Here is a 12,868-nt window from a genome sequence, read left to right as displayed (position 1 = left end):
AGGCCAATGTTAAGTAAAAAAAAATACACATTTCTCAACATAAGAGTTTTAAATATACAAATACACATAGATAGTATATCTTTTTTTCTTATCATTTAAACAATATTGTTTTTTTATTTAAATAATGTTTTGCCCCTGGGAGGTGGTAAATAATAGGCACTGTCCCTTCAAAGCAAGTATACAATCAATTTTATTAATTATGTTGTATCTTAGGCGGTCCAGGAAAAGGATGAATGAAAATAAAATTCTGGCTATTATGGACAAGATGAGTTTCAAAATAAGTTACATTTTCTATGAATAAGTGTCACGTTGCCATGGCGCCCAATTGGCCCCGCCCGTGTGGCGCCAGCTGCGGCTCATTAAAAGATTGCCTTTCCGTCTTTTAAAGCTCAGTGCACTCTTACTTTGTCAGTCCGTCAACGAACCTCTGCCCCGCAAGACGTGGGTTCTGACTCAGTCCTGTTTTCCTGTTGGTATTTCCTTTCCGGTATTGTTTCCATTTATTTTTGTCCTGTTTAGTATCGATTTCCAGTTACATTCCCGTCTTGTTTGTCCTGTTTATCTTCGATATCCTGTTTCATTTTCAATCCTGTCTGTCTGTCCTGTCCGGTATCGACCCCATCTGTCCGAAATCAACTCTGGCAATTGGAATCGATATCGTCGGTTTCTGTCCTCCTGTCTTTCCACGCCAGACCCCTGCCTAACGTACATGACTCCCTATTTCCCGTAAAATAAAACACTTGTGTGAGAACGTCACGCATTTGGGTCCTGATACTGTTCTGGTTCCTGAAAAAGAAGTAAGTATATGTTTGTATAATTCACTTTCAATATGTGTAATAAAGTACTACAATAGTTTTAAATTATTTTGATAATCGTTTAATAATGAAAGCCTACTAATAGACATTATATCATAACAATTGCTGGGATCAAATAATACGTTTAATATAATATAATATAAAATCATTACAATCAAACATGATAGTCATCATCATAAAACATCTTGACACCAAGAAAATACTTGTTGCTGCAAAAATATGTTAATCTCTGGTTTTCCAGTGGATAAACTATCAAATAAAATATATGTATGATACTGTATCCTGGATTGGCTTTTCTGCAGAGGAAGAATTGCACTATAGTCCTTCCTGCAGGGAACACTGGAATAAAAATCACCGCTTCAATTTCCCTAGATTAACATTTTACCCGTTTAAAAATGCTTCTATGAATAGATTCCTTCAAAAACAATACTATAAAATATACATCCGTGTAATAAATGTCATTCTTCATTGATAGAGAAGAGGTAAGAGGTATAGGAAACATAATTTACTCTAAAATCATTGCTTATAAGACGCACACAGTACATACTTAATTTATTTCAGTGTGTAACACAAAAATGAGTAGGATGAGGAGACCTAGAGGGAACTGCAGAGTGTATCTGAGGAACTGATGGTGGGTGGTTGATGGGGGAGATGAACAGTAATGGCAAAAGACGAAAACTCAAACACTTGCATCCAGCCAATGTGTCCCCTTATTAATGAATTAGAATAGAATAGAATAGAATATACCTTTATTGTCATTGTTACAAACGAAATTGGGCCGTGAGTGCCTGCAAGGCCTTCTCTGCTGACTTAAAAAACATCTAAATCATGCGATGTTAATCATATTGTGTCTGTCAATACTTATTAAATAATTCCAAATTATCTGGCAACTTCCTTTCATTGCTTTTCCCTAGTTGTGCTGTTTCCTGGTGTGTACTATGAATTTCAAGCATTTAACCAATTACATTTCTGCTATTAGTTCTTATGTTCAGAAATCTACCCAGAAAATATCCAGAAGGCCTTTTGCCGTAATATCTGTATTGGATAAAGCTGTCGGTTTAGCCGAGTTGATGGTAATTGGGCTTCTGGAAGGTGTAAGGAAATGTCGGCGATTTGACAAACTATGATTCGCTAGTGGGTGATCGCGCCAACAGCCATTAAACAGACTGTTCCTGAATAATTCAACATATTTTAGGAGGATCCGACAAGCATTGTTGCCCTTAAAAAAATACAGCGTTTTTCTGTAGTCGTGTACCCACCTTTTTAAATAGCGCTCTTAATTTGCACAACTTGCATTGCTTCACTCTTGTCCCCCAATTTTTTCTGACACCCCCGTTACCGTCTTGTTGGTCCTGGCCCTCCAGCCCCAGCCAGGGTCCCCACACCCCACTGTGCAGCTCAGGGTCTGCCATGGGGTCATCGGGCGGGTTTCTCGGCACCACTGCGGTCCTGTTGTAGTCCGCCAGTCTACGCAGAAGATGCTTGACAATCTCCGGCCGGGCCTGGGCCAAGTCGCACCTCTCGTAAGGGTCCGCGGAGATGTTAAAGAGCCATACCGACTTGCCCACTTCGTTGCGCCGCTTTTCCAGTCCCTGCCAGCGCTCCGGACCGTCGTTAAATGCCTGAGGCGGGGTCCAGTCGCCGTCACCGACGTGACCTGTTAGAAGCTTCCAATCCCCAGCACGGATTGCGGACCTGACCGCCGTGTCCCAGATCCCAAAGCCGTTAAGCACCAGCGCTTTGTCATAGGGATCACCAGGTTTCCTGGAGACCGGGTCGATGTTGAAGAGAATTTCGGAGCGTGGTGAGGGAAGCCCTTTGCTGACAGCTCCCCACACATTGTGACCATCCAGGTCCTGCTGGGAATACTTCACACCGGCCAAAGACAACAACGTGGGGAACCAATCAGAGACATGGATGAGCGCCCTACTGACTCTGCCTTTGCTCTTCAATAGGGGACTATGGATGAAGCCCACAGCACGGATGCCGCCCTCCCAGTACGTCCCTTTGCCTCCCCGAAGAGGCCAGTTGCATCCTCCGGACAGAGGCTGTCCCCCATTATCTGATGAGTAGATCACAACTGAGTTTTTGTAAAGACCGGTGGCCTTCAATTGCTCAACGACTTCGCCAACGCCGTGATCCAAGCAGCTGAGCATTGCTGCGTAGTGACGCCGTAAGCGATTGCCCTCAGATGGGTACAAGTCCAGGAAGCGGTCGGGTGCCTGAAGGGGTGTGTGGGCTGCCTGGAGAGAAAGGTAGAGGAAGAGGGGTGTCTCATGGTTGTGACTTCTCAGGATCTGTTTCACCCTGTGGAGAGGAAATATCATGTTGCAACATGAAGATCTGAAAAAAAATACAGTTATATTGAACTCACCTGTCAACATAAAGCAGCGTTGAATAATTTCCTGCCAGGTCCCAAGCAGGCCTGTCTCCATCATGCAGGTCAAAGCCGCAAGCTTCGGCATTGTCGCAGCTCTGATAGGTGTAGTGGTCGCCACTGCCAGTGAGCGTGCCAAGGAAGCTGTGGAAACCCCGCCTGGTGGGTGAGCACCCGGCCCGGCAGAAGCCCAGGTGCCACTTGCCAACCATGTGCGCGGCATAGCCCGCCTCTGACAGACGCTCGGGCAGTGTCGGCGTGTCCGGGGGGAGGCAGAGGGGTTGACGAGGACGGATGATTGAATGCTGCAGGCCAGTATGGATTTGGTAGCTAAAAGTCAAATGAGTTGAAAAATATTAAAATAGTTTATTAAAAAGTTGTGACAGGAAAGATTAGTGTTCAAGAGCCATAGACTGAACAGTTTTTAAGGTCTCCCGGACGACATAGAAAACAGGCAGGAGAATGGCGCTCAATGACCAGACCCACAGCACTTGTTCTAGAATACGGGTGTAAAACTAATTAGCCTTGAGGGCCACATCAGCATAACGGCAGTCCTCAAAGTGATTTAATGTGCGGTTCCAGCCTCCCTAGCCTTGCCTTTAAAATATAAAAATCAATAAAATAAAAATATATTAATGGTGGGAAAGGAATGATCTTCTTACCATTATAACAATGCCACAATTATTACTAATAACAATAATATAACCTGGAAAAAAAAGCTTGTTATAAGCATCAGGTTGAAAAAACAAGCCAATTTGTTGTTGTTTAGGTTGTAAATTTGACCACAAGAGGGACTTGCTTAGGGCTATACAAATAAAAATGACTTGACTTGACTTGACTTGACTTCGCCCGTGCATGGTGCGGTACGACCTTGTGATGGAAAACGTAACTCAGAAAAGTACTTGGTACCCAGGGCGTGGCGTGGCAAGGTGAGGAGAGCAGGAACCAAGTAATGTAAAAGAGGCATTGTAAACACATGTATACCATATATTCCAGGCCTTAAAAGCTCATATTGGCCTAAAATATAAAAGTTCTTGAATTAATCAAATAATGGGGTAAAACATTGCATCATTATGTTGAATCTTGGATGCTGAACCCTGAGTATGTACTTGTCATCTGTTATAATACACTAAAAGGAAAAGCTAAAAAAATTCTTTTTTTTAAAAATAAAAACTTTATTGAAATGAAAATATTGCATTTAGAGAGTTTTTGTTTGCCTATAGTGTTTCCGCAATGCAGTGGTTAGCACATACGCCTACCACGCAGAAAGTCTCGATGGAAACATATGGTAGCCCGGAGTGGGATTGGCGCCACCACGCCGCACTTGCCCAAGACACACCACAGGAAATGGTGCCCCCACGACCCTAACGGTTAACGGAACCTACCATATTGTAACCATATTTTACTTGTTAATGCTTTTTTTTTTAAAGTTTTTTTATTTTTATTTTTTTTAGCCCAGCGATGTCTAACATACTGTACGTCCGTCCCGCTGGCTGGAACTGGCCCATTCATTGAATGATTTATTCTGGCCCGCTACAAATACAGTCTAGACCGGACACATGAGTCAAACTAAGTTAACCGATCAATGAAAAGTATGTCACAAAAGTAAGACCCCCCCTTATATTTCTGCAGATTTCATCATAGTGATTAATTGAACAACACTGAATAAACATTACTTTGACACAAGGTGTGAGGCTTTTATAGCAGTGTAAATTTATTCTCCCCTTCAAAAAACTCAAAATATAGCCATTAGTAGCTCAACCCCTGGTAACATAAGTAAATACACCCTTAAGTGAACAGTTCTGAAGGTCAATATTTTGTACGGCCACCATTCTTTTGCAGAACAACTTTTGTCCTCCTGGCAATGGATGCTGTTCCACTTCTGCATGACAACATGATAAAGCTGGGGGATACTTAAGATCTTGTGCTTCTCCACTTTCCGCTTGAGCATACCCCAAATATGTTATATTGGATTTAGACATGGAGACCTGCTGGCTAGTTCATTCCCTTTATCCTTAGCTCCTTTAGAAAAGCATTGGTCAACTTAAAAGTGAATTTGGGGTCATTGTCAGGCTTGAACATGGCCCTGCGACCCAGTCTCTGGAGAAAAGAGGATCATTCTCTGTTCCAGTTTTTTAAGTACATCCTTGAGTTTGTGTTTCTCTTAATGCAATGCGACTTCCCAATTCCTGTTTTACTCATGCAGCCCCAAACCATGACATTCTCAACACCATGCTTGACCTTAGGCAGGACACAAACATGTTGGCAGTCCTTACTTGGTGGTCGCCACAGCATCTGAGCCAAATAAATTAAACTTCTTCTCATCAGACCAGAGTATATATTTCTAGTAAGCCGTGGACTTTGTTGACATGCTGCTTTTCATTGTGTCAAAGCCATGTTTCCTCTGTGATGTTCTATTAAACATGACAATTACAATTCTGCAGAAATGTGAGGAGTGTACTCCCTTTTGTGACATAGTGTGAGTTAGAATTGAAATGAAAAATTCTTCTATAATTTTATTTGAAAAACAAAGTTTATTCTCTTGTTCTCGTGTTAAATTTGAAAATAAAACTTTCAATTCTTTAGTGTCGATTAGGAAATAAAATGGCATTTAAGATGAATCAAGTGTCATCACTGCGCTATGGTCACATATACATATATAACAAGCAATTATGAGAGAAGATTGGATTCAGTTGCTTGAAGTGGTCAGTAGTCGGGAGCTGCAATACCTAATTTGGCCGCCAGAGGCCATTACAGACATTACAGACCCCGTGAAAGCAGACCACAAAAAAGCAGTTGTTTAGCTATTTTGTTGGTATTTATTGGGAGTGCCTTGATAAGGAACCTAGCTAAAGATACTCACTGAGTCGTAAAGTATAACTGTACATTTTCACAATAAACCGGTTCAGCCATCTCTGAGCCTATAAGTCACATACAAACACAGACGCACACTTGCACATACACCCACCTACACATCCTAACACACTAATCAGGATTCAAAGTTTAGATGTAAATAATAATTGTTATATCACTGACCGTCCTGTCATAAGCTGACTACGAGAAGGTGAGCAAATGGGTTGAACATAATAATTTTCCAGTTTCACACCCTCTGCCGCCAGCTGGTCCAATACAGGAGTTTGGACATCCGAGCCGTGATATCCAACGTCGCCATAACCTTGGTCGTCCGCCATGATGAAGATCAGATGAGGTGCCTTTCCCGGGCCTCGTCCCGGAGGTTCTCCTCGACAAACGTTAAAAAATATTGCCAGGAGAAGCGTGCAGCAGACGTGCATCTCCATTGCTAGGTCGGAAAATTCTGAGATTCCCACAGCACCACCCAGGTTGTGAGGGGAGGAGGATGAAATGGCAATGTGTGAGCCCTCTGGATGCGCATGAAAAGACGCACCTTTGCACTACCTTCTGACATTCCACTGGGCTTTTGGGCACCTCACACCTTGAAGGGAAAACCAGGTCAACTTTAGTGTGTACATGGTGACACACCCACACCCACCCACACACACACACACACACACATATGGATAGGTCTTATATCAATGTTTGGAAATCCATCCCTCAATTTTAAAACAAGTAAAAAAAAAAGGATATATATATATATATATATATATATATATATATATATATATCTCATCTCATCTCATCTCATCAGCTGCACCGCTTATCCTCAGTAGGGTCGCGGGGATGCTGGAGCCCATCCCAGCAATTATCGGGAAGTGGGCAGGGGACACCCTGGACTGGTTGCCAGCCAATCGCAGGGCACACGGGGACAGACAACTCACTCGCTCAGTCACACCTAGGGACAATTTGGACCGGCCGATTCACCTGAAATGCATGTTTTTGGAATGTGGGAGGAAACCGGAGTGCCCGGAGGAAACCCACGCAAGCATGGGGAGAACATACAAACTCCGCACAGTAAGGCCGGGAGCTGGATTTGAACCCACGCAGGAGGTTCCCACGACCTCAGAACTGTATATATAAACCTAAAAACCTACATGAGGGCAAGGAAAAACTCTGAATACTCAGCATGAGGTAAATGAGAAACCTTTGAGAAAGGACCGCACATGACCAGGCTAAAATGTGCCCAAAGAGAGTTGGCTGAAGCTGTAAACAAATGACCAGAAAATTTATAAAAGGCTGGGAACAAATTGAGAACTAAAAGTGCCCTTTTTGGTCACTTTGAGTCTATGTAGTTTATATTATTCTTTGTACCTTTTAGCACTCATTTTCCATTCAAATCAAATCAAATCATCAAATAATACATGTTACCTGTATTATTACCTGTTTTTCAATTTTGGATCTCATTTTAACTAGCAAATGTTATAAATTATATTGGGCAGCACGGCAGCAGTTCGCGCATGTGCGTCACAGTTCTGAGGTCATGAGATTGAACCTTCCTGTGTAGAGTTTGCATGTTGTCCCCCTACTTGCGTGTGTTTCTTCCGGGCACTCCGGTTTCCTCCCACATTCCAAAAACATGCATGTCAGGTTTATTGGCCGGTCCAAATTTTCCCTAGGTGTGAATGAGCAAGTGATTTCAGGGTGTCCCCTGCCCTCTCCCCAAAGATAGCTGGGATGTGCTCCAGCACCCCCGCGACCCTACTGAGGATAAAGAGATCATTATCGACTTCAGGAAAAAACAGCCCAACCATGCCCCACTTCTCATTAACAAAAAAGGCTGTGGAGGTTGTCAGCAGCATCAAGTTCCTAGGGGTGCACATCACAAACAAACTCACCTGGTCCGTGAACACTGCATCACTGGTGAAGAGGGCACAGCAGCGCCTGTACTTCCTGCGGAGGATGAGGAGAGACCACCTGCCCCCACCCTCCCTCATCACATTCTACAGGGGCACCATAGAGAGTATCCTGACCAGCTGTATTTCTGTGTGGTGTGGAGGCTGCAGCGCTTCCGACTGGGGTAGTGTGAGGAGGGTGACGAGGACAGCAGAGAAAATCATTGGGACTTCTCTCCCCTCCATTAAGGACATTGGCCAGAAGCGCTGCCTATCCCAAGCCAAGAACATTATCAGGGACCCCTCTCACCCCCATCATGGACTGTTCACTCTGCTAGCCTCGGGGAAGAGGTACTGCAGTGTGCGGTGCAGGACCACCAGGTTCCACAATAGTCTTGTCCCCCTGGCCATTAGACTGTTAAACGGTCAATCAAACACATAGTAAATCTAAACTGCTGCTAATCTGTACATCTGTTGGTTTTGTTTGACTTTTTTGCACTACTGGCAGTTCTTTATAGCTAGCCACTCCTTGCACATCTGTTCTCCTCTGCACTATTCGTACTACAGTGTTATTGTTACTGTTTACCTGACTTGTTTACCTGACTGCCCATTTTGCACATCTGGTTAGCTGCTCCTCTTGCACTCTTGCACTACTTTAAAATACTATACATAGCCATAATTATTTAGTATATTATTAGTACTCAATACAACATTTTATTTATATCTGTACATTCAAGGAAACTGTGCGGGTCAGATGTATCGACATTTCGTTCTGTATACACGTGTACTAGAATGACAATAAATTAGATCTGAATCTGAATCTGAATCTGAATCTGATAAGCGGTACAGATAATGGATGGATGGATATAAATTATATTATCAGAGATTTTCAAGTGGAAACCATATATGGCCCAGTCCCACCCAGACCCTAGCTAAGGTGGGCCGCAGGTAAATTGTGTTTGAGATCTTTGCCTTACTGATTTGGACCTTTTGAGGTTAGACCTTAATTTTACACTTAATAAAATCATTAAAGGGAAAAAAAATACAAATTTGGTGAACTAGAATACTATTTATTAGATTGGCTTGTACACATTTAAGTCACACAAAGTTGACAGGTATTCAAATCCTGTTTTTGTTGATTTATCCCTCCTGTTGTCTTTGTCAAAATGACTTGCTACCGTCATGTTAAAAACCTAGAAATAAATCCCCTAAATTATTTTTATGTAACTTTTAATGCTAAATGACTTTTCCTTAGCCCGAACAGTAGAATACAAATGAGACTTCTTTTTTATTCACATTTTCATGCAATTTGTGTAAAACAAGCACAAAGATTGTCCTTAAATGAGGACATCACAGGGGCTTTTTCGACTCCCCAAAACTAGCTTGCACTACTAAACTGCCGCCGCTAGAGGACGTTAACGGACTAGATGAGGACGAGGATGCTGGCGGGATGCTGATGATGCTGAAGTGGACTATCCTGCAGGGAAGGGCACACAGAGAGGAAGAAGGAGGAAAAGGAGGGCGAGGGGGAGGGTAGGGTAGATCAGCAGGCAGAGCTTGAGCGCCGATGTGAAAAAGACAAAGAAGGAGAAGGAGGGACATTTAGGAAACAGTTTCACGACCAAGGGGCCTTATTCCGGGGAGGTGGGCCACGTCCTGGGAGGCGGGAACCAGCCACACGTGGCGTCCATCTTGATGGGATGAGGCACACATGCGTGCAAAGTCAATGGACGTGCACTGGGATGTTTACATTGCTGCAGGTAAGCACAAGTGTGTACACGCGTGTTTGTGTGTCAATGTCATGTTGGTCATTTGAGGTCATGAGCTTGTCATCATGTGAATCACATGTGTCACATTGATCACGTAGTGCATGAATAAATGAGTGGGTTTTGTCTTTCGTATGGAGTGTGTTGAGGACATCAAAAGTCTCCACATCCCTTGTCCATATACCAAAATAAAGGATAGGGCAGGGATGTAAAAAACAACTGTATTCATTTTGAAGGTAGCTCCAGAAATGTGTCTTCCTCATAACTTGAATTATGGGAGATTTTCAGAATTAAGTAATTCAAATTGACCCAAATTGTTCAGATTAGACATGGCCATTTGAGATAAACTGGTAATAAAAAATCAAAAAGAAGAACAATAATATAATTAAAGAATATTAAGTTACTTCAAACATTATATATACAATATATACAACATAGTACTTGTAGACCTGGGGTCTCAAACTCAATTTACCTAGGGGCTGCTGGTCTAGGGTCTGGTTGAGGTTAGACGAATTTGGGTTTTTCCCCATAAAGGTTCTGATTGAAACATTCCACTGTTTTCAAATGTCATCGGTTTTAAGTGCATTCACGGAATAACAAAATCTAAAAAAAAAAAAACCATTAAGAATTCATATTAAAATAAATCAATTAATCAGTAATGAATCAATCCGTAATCATCAAGGACTGCACTTAAGTTTACAGTGTGTTCTATTCAGTGCCTACTAGTGGTAAGAAAATGTTTCATTAAAAAAATGAATATTTTCAAACCACATGAACTATCATATAGATGTGCCTTGTTTTGAAATAATTGTATGTTGAGAGATTTTATTTATATTTATTTTACATAGGATGAGTTTCACATAGCTGGAGATGTCGTAATTGGCCATAAATAGAATAAAATGGGGCTTTATGCTCACTTTAGTTTGCGTAATTTTCATTCTTACCTGTGATTTTGTGGCCCTTTTCAGTTGCACGACAGAATACTACCACAGCCTGGGATCAAACGATACACATTTCCTTTAACTTTCTTCTACATTGTAGAGGGAAGCTACCCAGGCTTCGAGTTTGAGACCGCTGTTGTAGACTGACCTAAGGTGTATGTGTATTAGAAAATAGTGCAATGAAAAAAAAGCAACAACATTGGCGGTCATTAGTAGTAAGATATATTTTCTTCAGTCTTGTGTGCTTATTTAGGGTACTTGTGACCCTGAGGAAGAAACTGTCTCCGCTAGCTTAAAGGTCCTTGTTTTAAGAGAGCATCTGCCAGAGGGCAGCAGGTCAAAGAGGTGGAGATCCCTTTATAATATTGTTGGCTCAGCTGCAGTATCGTGAGTCAACTGTGTAGAAAGCAGCCGATGATTATCTGGGCTGTGTTGACGACTGTCCGCACACGTACTGCCAACCACTTGGGAAATTTACTTTTGGCTGCGAAAGGCCAACTACTCAGTGCTCCAGCTAAGAATGGAAAATGTTTTGTTTTTGTCAATGCCCACTTCAAATTTTACTTATGATGTCTATGTTTGCACCAATGCATATGCTGACTATTTTTTTTTGCACTATGATGACTTTGCACCAAATGCAATATTGCACAACCCTTACGATGCCAAAGGTATCACGATAACACTGTATGTAACATCCCACATGCCGACATTTCTTGTGTAAATACCATGTAAATTATAACTATAGCCATATCCCCCTTGTTTTATAACCTTATCTTCTCTGTTCCTTTATCTTCTTGGCTCATACCTCACTGTGAATGTGTAAAACTGGAGTGTCATGCCCAAATTCGTTGTCACAATATGTTAACCCATTTTGTAACAATGACAATAAAGGTATATTCTATTTTATTCTATTCTATTCTACTTGTTCAAAATTTCATCCCACTTTTACACATCCCAAACCTCAAGTAAGGTACAACTATTAATTTTTTCTAAAAAACTTTACTCGTGTTTTATATTTTCTTTGCTGTTTTTTCTCCTCTGGAAACTGCAAAATCCTTTTTAGATATTTTTTTCCATTTAAAATATTATTTCATTGTTTTATTTTATTTTTCATTTTTCTTTTGGTAAAATAAGAATTAATTAGATAATAAATTAATGTTTTAATTTGTTTATGGTTTGTTAAATGTTGAAGCATTAGTGTAAAATACCAGAAAGGTAAAAATCCTGTCAATGTTGTGTTTTTTACTCGCCCTAATCCTCTTCCATAGTTGTTCTCATTTTAATTACGGTATTAGCTTTTTATTTTTGTGCTAATTATGACTGCTATTTTGATCAGGTCTCAATTCTTTCTGCCTTGTTGCGATCCAGTTACTACTAAGAAAACAAATGCTTCAATTGAAATGTTTCAAATCGTATCTAAATTATGGAGGAATCAACTCTGTACAGCAGTTCCCCAAGCATTTTCTAAGCCGAGAGCTACTTTTTGTTACTAATTGTCGCAAAGGGCGCACAGCAACTTATGTAATTACTATGTTTTTTTATTTTTATTACGGGATAATAATTGGAAGTAGGGCGAAATAGACTCAGTCAACCACTAAAAAAAAACATTTTACTCGAAAATCACAACGACTCATCACTGCTGAGCTATTTTCAGAACAGGTCCGCGGGCGCCTCAGCTGTCCTTCGGGGGCCCCCCGGTGCCTGTGGTCACCACGTTGGAGACCCCTGCTTTACAGTATGCAAAGCTCTGGAGGAATAATTAATCCCTAGACACTTATTCTCTTGCAACCTACCTCGAGCTCCTGTCACTAACCAGCCCCCCCTAAAAGATCACATATACTACATTACAGAGTATATGTTTACTTTATGTGCTTTATGTAACTGAGTAATGTTAATTGAATCAATTTTAATATATGATAACTTGAAATATCTCTTGATAACTTGTGGGCAAACATTTTAAGTGTTGAGGGCCGCATTGGTTCAAAAAATTTGTTCGAGCGACCAGGAGGAAAGATTTATTTATTTATTTTTTTTAAATCTGTAGAAACACTATTCCGATACCCCGGCAATACATCAGGAAAAAAGGTAGTGGAGGCTATTAAAAAAGACGTACATATCTCCATTTCTCCATTTTATGGCACTTTCCTTTAATTTAGGTAAATTTTGTTTCTCTTTTCATTGCAAATGAATATATTAATAAACTTGGAGATACGTCTCTTAA

The 12,868-nt window shown here is 41.2% G+C and overlaps 2 protein-coding genes across 2 annotated transcripts in view; one reads left to right on the top strand and one right to left on the bottom strand.

The window, feature by feature from the left end:
- Window positions 1-933: 933 nt before the first annotated feature.
- Window positions 934-6,491, bottom strand: LOC148353580 (arylsulfatase I). The gene is made up of 3 exons (XM_088350647.1): window positions 6,229-6,491; window positions 3,190-3,522; window positions 934-3,122 (listed from the first exon to the last, which is right to left on the bottom strand). Exons 1-3 carry the CDS (start codon window positions 6,489-6,491, stop codon window positions 2,036-2,038), a joined length of 1,683 nt encoding a protein of 560 aa, XP_088206773.1. The 3' UTR covers window positions 934-2,035.
- Window positions 6,492-9,497: 3,006 nt separating this feature from the next.
- The window catches only part of bean1 (brain expressed, associated with NEDD4, 1), a 41,689-nt gene continuing 38,318 nt past the window's right edge, over window positions 9,498-12,868 (top strand). Inside the window, exon 1 of the mRNA XM_088350658.1 lies at window positions 9,498-9,700. Coding sequence (XP_088206784.1) covers window positions 9,652-9,700 — 49 coding nt within the window. The 5' untranslated portion in view covers window positions 9,498-9,651. The remainder of the gene's footprint in view (window positions 9,701-12,868) is intronic.

The sequence above is a fragment of the Urocampus carinirostris genome, chromosome 13 (assembly GCF_059441175.1).
Source record: "Urocampus carinirostris isolate Australia breed hairy pipefish chromosome 13, RoL_Ucar_1.0, whole genome shotgun sequence".
Classification (NCBI taxonomy): domain Eukaryota; kingdom Metazoa; phylum Chordata; class Actinopteri; order Syngnathiformes; family Syngnathidae; genus Urocampus; species Urocampus carinirostris.
This window is presented reverse-complemented; position numbering and strand designations above follow the sequence as displayed.

Bases quoted from the DNA above. Each gene is read 5' to 3' on its own strand.
- LOC148353580 (XM_088350647.1), bottom strand. From the start codon at position 6,491: ATGGAGATGCACGTCTGCTGCACGCTTCTCCTGGCAATATTTTTTAAC. The intron at 3,523-6,228 runs GTCAGTGATATA...TTTGACTTTTAG, and splicing joins AGTCAGCTTATGACAGGACG to CTACCAAATCCATACTGGCC. The intron at 3,123-3,189 runs GTGAGTTCAATA...TCCTCTCCACAG, and splicing joins ACGCTGCTTTATGTTGACAG to GGTGAAACAGATCCTGAGAA.